Source organism: Nanorana parkeri, unplaced genomic scaffold, assembly GCF_000935625.1.
Source record: "Nanorana parkeri isolate BGI_ZX_2015 unplaced genomic scaffold, ASM93562v1 scaffold1699, whole genome shotgun sequence".
NCBI lineage: Eukaryota > Metazoa > Chordata > Amphibia > Anura > Dicroglossidae > Nanorana > Nanorana parkeri.
Genome location: NW_017307967.1, coordinates 155687 through 167095, shown reverse-complemented (window position 1 = coordinate 167095; position 11409 = coordinate 155687). Strand labels below are relative to the sequence as shown.

General features: G+C 39.1%; 1 protein-coding gene across 1 annotated transcript in view; it reads left to right on the top strand.

The window, feature by feature from the left end:
• Positions 1-11409, top strand: part of XYLB (xylulokinase) — a 110010-nt gene that overhangs the window by 15535 nt on the left and 83066 nt on the right. Inside the window, exons 8-12 of the mRNA XM_018571189.1 lie at positions 161-233; positions 3109-3227; positions 5414-5495; positions 6915-6955; positions 10820-10935. Of these exons, the coding sequence (XP_018426691.1) occupies positions 161-233; positions 3109-3227; positions 5414-5495; positions 6915-6955; positions 10820-10935 (431 nt within the window). The remainder of the gene's footprint in view (positions 1-160; positions 234-3108; positions 3228-5413; positions 5496-6914; positions 6956-10819; positions 10936-11409) is intronic.

The window sequence follows — 11409 nt, the reverse complement described above, 5'->3', positions numbered from 1 at the left end:
TGTTTTGAAATATCATTTTGAATTTAGTTTGCTACCTTAAGAAACACCTCACCTTTCTTTTCTTCTTTTTCTTTTTAATACATGAGTCATACTTCAGGGATTATTCATTGGTTTTCTCTTACTCTAATATTTGAATTAATAGAACCTTTCTTTTTTGTAGAGAATATCTCTGGTCAGCAGTTTTGCAGCATCGTTGTTTATTGGGGACTACGCTCCTATTGATTACAGTGATGGTAAATGGTTTTCCTTTCTAATATAGCATTAGTATTTTTAAATTGGGTCAGGTAGGATTTATGAATGCTGGGGATAATATATGTTCAGGACAAATTTATAGAAGAATTGTTCAGACTGGGCTTTTAAGTGTATCTAAACCCAAGAACAAAAATATAATATATTGTAAATGACTAGTTCTTAGATGAGGTGGAGACATTAGTTTCCTTATTTAGGCTTTGCTTTCCTTTTTTTTAATCGGATGATCCAACCAATAACACACTTCCTGTCCTAGTGTGAGGGCAGCAACTGTGCTAGAAGTATAGAAAGCCTCCACCTCCCCTCATCTACATAACATAGGGGGAGGTGTTCTACAGTTCACAGCAATAACTGGGTATGGCTGGTAACTGATAGAACTGATCATTTCAGAATGGTAAGTTACAAGCTTTCTGCATTTCTGGCTGGATCCACAGGTATTTTTTGCAATTTTTGAACAGATATAACAAAACGGTTTTAAAAGTATATTTAACAGACTAAAATCTAACACCTAGGAGCAATTGTTATAGCCCTTAAGGAGGGTGGTCCGATAGAGTCTACCTGTCAGTTTTTCAGGTAATCTGATCTGAAGCCCAATGTTAGTCTATGGGCAGCCAGATCAAAATGGATGTCTGTCAGTTTACATCCGATTATCCTCAACCCAGACCAGTTCTGGAAAACCAGACAGAACAGAGTTCCATTTTGGTGGACCTGATCGTGACAGATCGGGGGCAATCCAATGTAAACAGACATATGTCTATTTACATCAGATTCCCTTTAGACCTAACATGGGCCCGGTAAGTTCAGTTTTTTTCCTCCACCGCAAGATCTGCTGTGACTTCTGTTCCGAACTGACCCCCCCATTCTAACTACTTTAAGGAAAATACTGTGTCACTATTCTGAGCATTGATCAGATATATGGCGAATAATGCCTTCCTGCATCTCCCTCTTCTGGAGATTTGGGTCACTGCATGCATGATTGCTGACAAAGATTTAAACACCTTACTTTTGGTGGATATGATGCGTTTCTTATACTTACCTTCTGAGCTCTTCAGATTAAGTGGACCGTTGATCCAAGAAACGTGTAGAAAATTAATTGTCTTTCCATCTATAATTTTTGTGTAGATGTTTGCATATTAAGTTGCAATCAATGTAATGTATTAATCAATTGAATATGCAATCTATAAAGAGCATCGGTTTTGTTCATGCACATATAAAATATGATGTGGAATAAGACTGAATAATTTTGTTAACAGTGACAATTTTGGTAGCGCGAAAGTTCTTTCCGTTTTCTTTTTCTTGTGCTTCTAAATATCTATGGAAAGTTGGTACATCCAAAGTGGGTACATTTTCCATGATGCATACTAGAGTAGTTTTTATCTGAAATGGATGCACACACAACAGAACACATTAACAGAGCAAAGAGAGTAAAAGTCTTATAGGCACCATGTCCCAGCAGAATTATAACTGAGTAAGAAATAAAGATCAATATGGATTTCAGCAGTGTCCTATACGACCAACAACTGAGGACAGTCAGATGGTTCACTGTTCACAGCTCTTAGCAAGACGTTCATGTATGACCATCCTATGGCCATGTACTTCTTTTGTAATTAAACGAGGATCTGTGACTGGCAGGATAGGTACATAAAAACATTTCTTTATGTTCCATTGTTGAAAAAGGATCTTTGTTCGTACTGTATGCAGAGCACGGCTTACTGTGTTATTGTACAGCCCAGTTTCTGTGGGTGTACAGTCTTCATTATCAACCTCTGTACTGTCCTTACCCAGGGATCCCAACCTGAAATAAGTAATTTCTGGGAGGTACCCATCTCATTTAGTTAGGTGCCCTCTGTCAACCTCGCCCCCTCCTTCCTGGGGGGTGGGGGGGGGTCAACAACAAGGAAGAGAGCACCCACCCAGGAAAAAAAACAACAAGAAAACAGCATTGGAACTAATAGCTAGATTACTATTGGCTATTTCAATGTGCAATAGCCAATAGCAGATTAGCTGTTGCACCTGCCCACTGCTGCTGTCAATCAACAGAGGTGGACCTGAAGTTCTCCATCAGGTCCACCTCTGCTGACTAACAGCAGCAGAGGGTGGGTGCAATAGCTCATCTGCTATTGGCTATTGCACATTGAAATAGCCAATAGTAATCTAGCTATTAGTTCCAATGCCGTTTATTTCTTTTTTTTTCTGGCTGACAGTGGCCGGCGGCCCCGATGTCAGAAAAAACCCCCAAACCAGACAGCACGGAAAGGTTTACTCTGCTAGATCGAGCAGAGCAAACCTTTCTGGGAGAAAATGTTTCTCCCCCGGGTGTCCGGGAGCGCTATCTAATAGCGGGAGACTCCCAGAACATCCGGGAGAGTTGAGATGTCTGCCTTGCCCTATGACTGCACTCCACATGGCCAGACCCTGTTTTTTTCTAACTCATCTAAAGCTTTCATATATGCAAAAGACCCATCTAGAAATTCCAAGTGTTCAGTTTAAAGTCACCATAAAAGCATACAATTCATTTGATTGCCATTTTAAGGGTCAGTAGAGCAAATTAACACATGTTTTAAAAGGGTCTTTTATCTTTATGTGGATCATGTATGATTTTAGATACAGGTTAACATTTGTATTGCTATTTAATAGGGTTAGATTACAAACTCTTTTATCTAAATAAACAATCTATTGTATATAAGTATGTAATGCCATTATTTATTTCTTACAGTATGTTTACTTAAGCAGGGATGTCTTGTGATGTCAATGAGACCCATGAGATTCCTCTACTTGGTTTTGGAGATTATAGAAACATTAAATTCTGTTTAGACATATTTATTCTCTAAATACATTTTCCTTTGACTGTTGCTGCAGGTTCTGGAATGAATTTATTAGACATTGGTAAAAAGACTTGGAATGAGAAGTGTCTTGAAGCTTGTGCACACCGCCTCAGAGAGAAGCTAGGCCCAGTTGTTCCATCAAGCACTGTACTGGTGGGTTTACACCTTCTTTCACAGGACCGGATTAACTGTCTGGGACCTTTGGGTGGCCAGATTTCATTGGGATGAGTAATTTTCTTATATGAAGTGTATTGAATTGATTGATTGCAGGGATCGCTGGCCATAAGAGCAGCACAGTAATGGTATTCTGGTGGCCTCAGAAAGGACGTCCGACCTTGTTCTTCTCAGCAAAAAATAAAGGAGATCTATATCTAGAACAAACAGTAAATCACCAATAAATGTGGTCAATATTAGAACAGACAAAGCTAGTATTTGTATCTATTAATATTATTATTGACGTAAAGTCGATGTGAACTCCTGGCGACTACATGGATCGTGTTTCTCCAGTATAATCTGTCTTCTGTTTTGGTCTTTGCAATGGCTCAATTTCTGTGGCTCTCTATCTACCTTATTGCTGGTTGTTGTCTTGTTTTCCCTTTCAAGATTTCCAAGCATAATTGTCTTTTGCAGTGAGGCAGTTTTAAAATCAGTTCTCACTGGCTGATAAGTTTGTTGTCACACAGTCCAGACGTGTCCCCTGTATAGTTCCAATCAGGGAGGGGGGCTATTCATGGAGTGGTCCTCACTAGTTTTGTGCAGACATGCTCTCTTTCCAGCTTGTGCAAGTCTTCCCCAGCAGATAGTGATAGCAAGACTGAGAGGGGGAGCAGCTGCAGCTGTCAGGAGCAGAAAGCCTCCAACACTCCTGGAAGTATCAAAGGTGGTAGAAATTAGCAGAGCTTTATTCATAAAAATGGTAGAAGAACTTGGCAGGAGAAAGGCTGCCTCAGTATAAGCTTAGGACCTTCAACAACAGTATGCTATGTATAATAGTAGAATGGTGACTGTGCACACAACTATTTTCTTCCCAAGGGCTTTAAATAGATAGCTATTGATGTACATATAAGCTAATATCTTCATCTGTTGACTTAATAATAAAAAAAACACAATATTCATTTACAACATTTTATATTCCTCTAAATAATAAAATATATATTTTTTAAATCGTATTTTATATTGCTGCCCATATTAAATTTAAACAAGTTTAAAGCCCACAATACATTCATTTTAAAGAAAGAAAGAAGCTCTAAGTGGAGTCAATTGCAGCTTTCAGCATGGTTAACTCATAACAATATTTAAAATAAAGCTCATGAACTTTTCCAGGTAAGCCTCACATACTCCATCCTGACATCCTCTGACCTTTATCTCTGATTTGATTGTCAGAGGCGCTGTGTCAGAGAAAAAGCACACCTTTTGAAAACCTCTGAGCCTGTGGTCCTTCAAGGATGGAAGGGAATTAACTGGTATTAGGAAAAAAACTGCAAAAAAAAAATTGCACACTGCAATTTTTTGAATTGCATACTGCATTCAATCCCTCCTCCCTGTCCCCAGCAGTACTGCTTCAATTTAAAACCGACCATACACTAGTAGATCTTTTTTTTATTCAGCGTGTGGGCTAAATGAAAAAAATCTAACAAATTCCTCCATCCATGCAAAATAGCATAGATGGACGAATCTCCCTATGTGACTATTGCATTATCACATCTGTCAAAATAGATGAACAACAATTGGCTGCAGTAACTGTTTGGCTGAAAATTTATATTGCAGCTCATTTAAGTCAATTGAGTAAGCACATTTTTTGTCGAATCTCTGATTCCTGGATCTGATTACTGTGAATTGGACGAAAAATTGTAACAGTGTGTGGCCAGCCTTAATTAGGGTGCCAAAGTAGTTCTTAAATGACTGACCCACAAACCCAGCAGGCAGAGGGCCCAACCAAGCCCCTGCAGTTAACTTGGTTCCCGGCTCCACCGTATGTGTCTACACAGAGCATAATCTTGGAATCTCCTTCCTCTGCGGGTGTAAAAATGCATAATGGTGATGTCCTCCCTCTCTCTCAATCCTGCAGGTGTTCCCGGGCTGTGCCTTCTGCCATATGGCTAGTGGGAGAAGTGCCAGCTTCCTCCTACTTTATTGTTACCTTCACAACTGACTGTGATGTAGAGAGGGTTGCTGAACTAACTATTCTCAGCCAGCCAATACCTGGGATTACGTTTAGCCTGATCCTAAAGCTGCAAATTCATAGCCTGTCATTTTTGTGTGCCTGACCAGAGGAAACAATGTCTTCTATATGTAACATAACTCCAAATATTTAACTGTGCATCCTACTTTATTTTTAGGGGACTGTTTCTGCATATTTCATCCAGCGGTTTGGATTTCATTGTGATTGTCACGTAGTTGCATTCACTGGGGATAATCCAGGTGAGGATATGTGTAAAAAAAGCACCGCTCATTATGCCTAATTACTGACAGATCTCCATGGATACAATTCCCCTGTGGAAATGAGGAAGGGTGTAAAAATGCCATAAACCCCAAACATGTTTGGAGATATAAAGGTATAAATTATGGTGTACCCATGTATATATATTAGCTGACACATCAGTTAATTTTACACAGGTGGAGAATATCCATCATCTAGAAGAAACTTGAAAATGTAGGTCAAAATCACAAGTCTAATAGATCCTGGAAACTTTTCAAACATATTTGTATTCAGCCTGTGTTTTAGATTTATTGGTTTGTAGAAAAATTATTTTGGGTTCCAATTTAAAGTTGAACTCCAGGGAAACAGCTGAACACCCATTTCAAATACATATAAGGGAGATGCTGTACCTGCCAAAGGATTTGTATTTCTGCACACCCAGCCCTGAAATTTACATAGTTTTGCCATACAGCCAAGGCAGGTTGGTGAACTGAATTTTCTCTACTGCAGTTAAGCAAATAGTCTGGCCACATTGTTAACCCTGTTAACATTCAGCTTCTGAAAGAAACATGTTTTTGTATGTTTAGATGTCGAATAGCATAAGACTGTGCCAGAGGAGAGTTAGGAAGTTGGAGGGGAAGACAGATAGCTAGAGAATGTAGAAAAAGAAAAGACGATAGGGTAGCTAGCGATAAGTGGTACTACTTGTCCAAAAAAATTCTAATTGTCAGAAGAGCAGCCAGTTAGATAAAAAAAACCTCTGAGCGCTAAGAGGGTTGAAAATATCTATGATCAGTTGGTATTCCACTATGGATTCAACCAAAATAACCAGTTTTTTAAGGTTTTGGAGCAACTTTTGAAGGGTGCAGTAAGGTCCTTCATTAAAATCATGTCATTGATCTAGGCAAATCATTTTGGAATAGAGAGTGCTTCCACAGTGCTGGAATGTAGATATTTGATGCATTTAAAGCGGAACTATATCCTATTCATCCAAATTAAAATAAATATAAAATGGTAATGATGCATGTATTACTTTTAACTCCAGGGTTTGGTTTCCTTGAATAACTCAGCAAATGTTTATTTACCACTCTAATCCTTTAGCCATAAGGGCAGAGCATCCTCTCTCCCTTTATTTCCCAGAATTAGATGCCTGGAAGGCACTGGTGATGTAGCCATCCCAGGGGGCAGTTGTGAGGCCCTGGCTATGTCACCAGTTCCTCACTAAACCTGATTGGATTTCCAGTGTTGGTTCAAATTGTTGGAAAAAAGTTTATGAATAACTGCTAGTTGCTTTAAATGTTATAAAAGTAGAATCTTTTGAATGTTTACATTCTAACATTGTACTGGTTTTATGTAATAAAATCTAATAAAAAAAAGTTTAGATGAGTTTTAACAAAGTTAGGTTTTTATTTTTTACCCAGCATCCTTGGCAGGAATGAGACTTGAAGAAGGTGATATAGCAGTAAGTGTTTTAGCAGTTAATACTAGATTTGTAGAGTCTGTCTGTTACACTTCATAAATTCACTTATGCATTCCATACACCTAGCATTAAACTGTGCTAAACAGGTCCTGGAGCATAAGCCAGATAGGAATCGTAGATCAATATGTTTTTTTTCTTCCAATTGTTTATTCTCCTAATATCTTTTATCTTGATTTTATATGTATTTTTCATCTCCAGAGACATTTGCAATCCTCGAGAACTAAGTTGTTATATTGGAACAAACATTGTCCTGAGATTTCATGGCTTAGCACTGTTGTGATTAAGACTTTTATATTTAAAGCTGAAGTGTTTTGGATTCCACACATTATTTTGGTTAATTTAAAGCATATTAATTTTAAAGGGCAAGGTCGTGTTTGCAAAAAAAACCTAGAGGCAAAGCAATACCCCCCTTAAAGCCCCTTCACCCAATCCAGACTCAACTCCCAATTTAAGTGCTTTCTTAGTTCTTCAGCATGTTAACAGCCTTCTTTCTGGAATCTTCTCTGCCACTGCCTGCACCAGCATAGTTTACTCCATGTTGACTTGAATGGGGCCAGTAAAGTCAAAGTAACTTGAACTTGACACAGAATGGCTGCTGATGTCTGGCTTTCTGTCAAACTCTCTGAAGCAAGTGAAAGTCTTTTTTAAACAGCCATGTCTTAGCAGTCTGGATTCCTTAACATATCATCAGAAAGTCACACCTGACGGGTACGTCAGAAATCATTTTGTGGATCAACCTCTGGAAACTCCTCTCACACGTCGCCATCAGTTCTATACTGCCGTTCAGCCAGATTTCTCCCACCTGCAGCTTTTTTGGACCCCTTTTGACCTTATACTGCAATCCACAACTCTAGTGAAGCTGTTAGGATCCAGAGCGCCTCTAGGTGGCGCAGGAGCTGAGACCTGCAGCTCCAGTGCTCACCTGCAGGTGTTTCCCAGCTGCCAGTACTTAGCCATCACCTGGTGCTTCCTGGGAGGATATTTAAACCCTCCCTGCAGTCAGGGTGATGGCTCAGTATCGTTTCCTGTTTCCTGAAACTTGAACCCTGAGTCCCCAGTTCCGGTGAACCCTGCTTTACGTCCAGAGTCCTGTACCCTGTTTGTGTCCCGAGCCCGGTTACCCATTTGCAGTCCTAGATACCTCTTGTTGCCATTACCTGCCTTTCCTCCTGTTGCCATTACCTGCTTGTCCTCTTGTTTCCATTACCTGCCTTTCATCCTGTTGCCATTACCTGCTTGTCCTCCTGTTTCCATTACCTGCTTGTAGTCTGGTTGATGTTACTTATTTATGTTTGCTTTTGGGTGTTGTTTAGTTTTGCTGTTTATTAAACTGTATATGATACATTCTGCCCTGTCCGGTGTGGTCATAAGTGTTTGGTCTGCCTGTGTGGGTACCTGCGCAGGTGTGGGGTCACCTGTGTCGGTATCCCTGACAGAAGTAAATAAAAGATGGCCTCTGATGAAGTCTAAAAGACGAAATTGATCAAGTGTTCTGATGTTGGCAATTTTTTTATGTATTTAATGAATTAATTGCACTAGAAGCATTTTTCTTCACCATTCATTTGCTGCACTGGAGTTGTAGATTGCAATATAATGTCGAAAGAACTCCAGTACCGCCATAGTGAGTGGAATGTGGCTGAATGGTTATGTGAAACTGATGACAGGTTGTGACCAGAAAGTTGACCCACAAAACGATTTTGCACATACCGCAAGGAGGTAAGACAGTTCTGGTGAGTGTGGTTTCTGATAATATGTTAGGGAATCCTGATTCCTAAAGCATGACTGTTTAAAAAACTGTACTGTTCTTCCTCTAACAGTACAGGAATAGGTCTGATATATAAAGTGGACCTTGTAGTTTCCCTTTATGAGTGTGTATTCATTCTCTCTACAGTTCTGCTTAATAAAGGATTCATTTTTTTTTGCATTATAGTAGAGAAGATAAAGGTCACATCTCTTATAACACGCCTAACGATAATCTGTTAAAAGGAGGCATGTAAAATAATAGGCCTTTTACTCAGTAATGAATTTGTTATCTTATTGAAGATGGACGTATAGGTGACCTTGGTGCTGGAGCTGGCACAAAACTTTCCTCCTTCGGCCTCCGCACAACTTTGTTTAATGTTGTTTCTATAGCGCTTCCAATACCAGGTTTATTTTTATAGAATAAATAGGTTGATGTGCAGAGGTTATGTCTGATAGTTTTAATGAGGTTTATTGAGACTTTTTTACATGCAAATGTCATTTATTAAAGAAAAAATACCATAATGCTTTCTATTGTAATTAATTTACATGAGTATATTACATAAATAAGCCCTTGATAGTGCTGCCGTAGCTAAAAGAACTCCAAAGAAAATGAGAAAGTACTTACCCCCCTGTGGAAACCTCCACACAATGACAACAGTGCAAAAAAATGACGTTCTGCTGTGAAACTCAACAAAGCTTTGGTAAGACTAGAGAGATTTAGGCTCCTTTGTCCTTGTTTCAATGGATTTGAATGTTCAGTTTTCACTATCCTGACAGGTGTGTATGTGTGTCTGTGTATGAGGGGTAGAACCTAGTTTTCTGATATTAGTTCCAAAGAGGTAGATGGTCACGTATGGATTCATGATGCTTCTGTAGCTTTACATTTCTTCCTTTTTTACATCCCTCATATTTCAATAACTCTCACTATATCAGTATATTTGTCTTGGTCTAAGATACTTCCTATGGAAATAAGGTTGTGTAAAAGGCACTGGTGGGTTACTGTATATAATGGGAAGAACTAAGGCATGTGTCACACTAGCGATTCTGTCACTGAACGTCTTGCTAGTGATAGAACCGCAAAAACTCTCTGACAAACATGTACAAACCATGGTAAGAGAAGAATAGGGTTAGCTGGGTAAGGTTCAAGTGAAGAGGAAGAGACAAGGTGAGCAGAAGAAAGTGCATTGGGAGGGGTATGTGGGGCCTGACCAGTGCATTGAGTATCATGGTCCATTTGTTGGTTTTGTTTAGAGTAAAAGCAAAGGGCAGTCTAGGTTTAGGTGGGGATTATTGTCTAGCAAGGGAGACCATTTTTTTGTGAACAAAATAAAGTGGGTATTATTTAAACTTGCCATTTTTCTCTGTTTTACCTGCATACATTTTAGAGTTAGCTGCCTCAAGGCTTTAGCAATTATCTGCCAAGTACCAAGAAAGATGAAGGTTGCCAATTTATTTTTGTGTTTAGTAAGGTCAGTCTGTTAGATAAGGCGTCCCAAAGACTAAGAGATGGGTCTTGGTTTAAGATGGATCTGAGCAAATTTTATCCTGTATCAAGAATCTTTGTACCTTGGTTCACTGCCAACATATAGTATATGGCAGAGCATACCACAATCCATGCAAACCTGAAAGCATGGCAGTGAAGCACTGGGGGCAAATGTGGCTATCTGGTGAGGGGTCATATAGCAGCAGGTCAGTACTTTGTATGCATTTTTATGAGCTAGAATATTAGTTTGCTATCGCTGTCCCGATTTCTTTCCACTTAGGTATGTCCAAGGACTTACCTAGGTTGATTTCCAATCTAAGTATATATGGCAATTTCAGTCAACTCATCCTTTCCTATAGTGTTGCTCTCTTTTTAGCCCAACCAGCAAGATTCTGTTGTGTTCTTTGTCCAGCGAGAGAGTGACTTTATTAGGGAAAGTGGCAATTGCATTTTTAGTGATTGCTGGTGGTGCGGACCTACAGCTTTGATTTTGCTGCAAGGTTTATGCAGGAAAAATATACATTTATTTAAAAATGAGTTCTGCATGTTTTTAGCTACACCTAGATATGCAATCTGCTTCTGTACTCATCCGAACAAACAAGATTCTTATCCTACTACAGGTGAGCCTTGGCACAAGCGACACTCTTTTTCTTTGGATTCAAGAGCCTACGCCTGCTCTGGAGGGGCACATATTCTGCAACCCAGTACATTCTCAGGATTATATGGCTTTACTTTGGTGAGTACACACCACCTAAGCCCGTCAATTAAATATACCAAAGTAATATCATGCTTTCTGCAGGAAATAGCTGATTCTTCTGAAATTAATTCATGTGTTCCTCACTGTTGCTGTAAATTTTGCACCTCTGCTAAAGTAATTATTTTTCCATCAAGGGTTGTGTGTATATAGTTTGTGATTTTTAATAGAGTTTTTATGTGTAACCCCGATTCCAAAAGAGTTGGGACACTGTGTAAAATCAAAACAGAATGCAATGATTTGCAAATCTCATAAACCTATATTTTATTCACAATAGAAAATATATTAAATGTTCAAACTGAGGAAACGTACCATTAAAAAAGAAAAGAAAAAAAAAAGGTAATTTTGACATTGATGGCAGCAGCACTTCTCCAAAAAGTTGGGACAGGGCCATGTTTACCAGGGTGTATCATCCCCTCTTCTTTTAACAGCACTCTGTAAATGTCTGGGGACTGT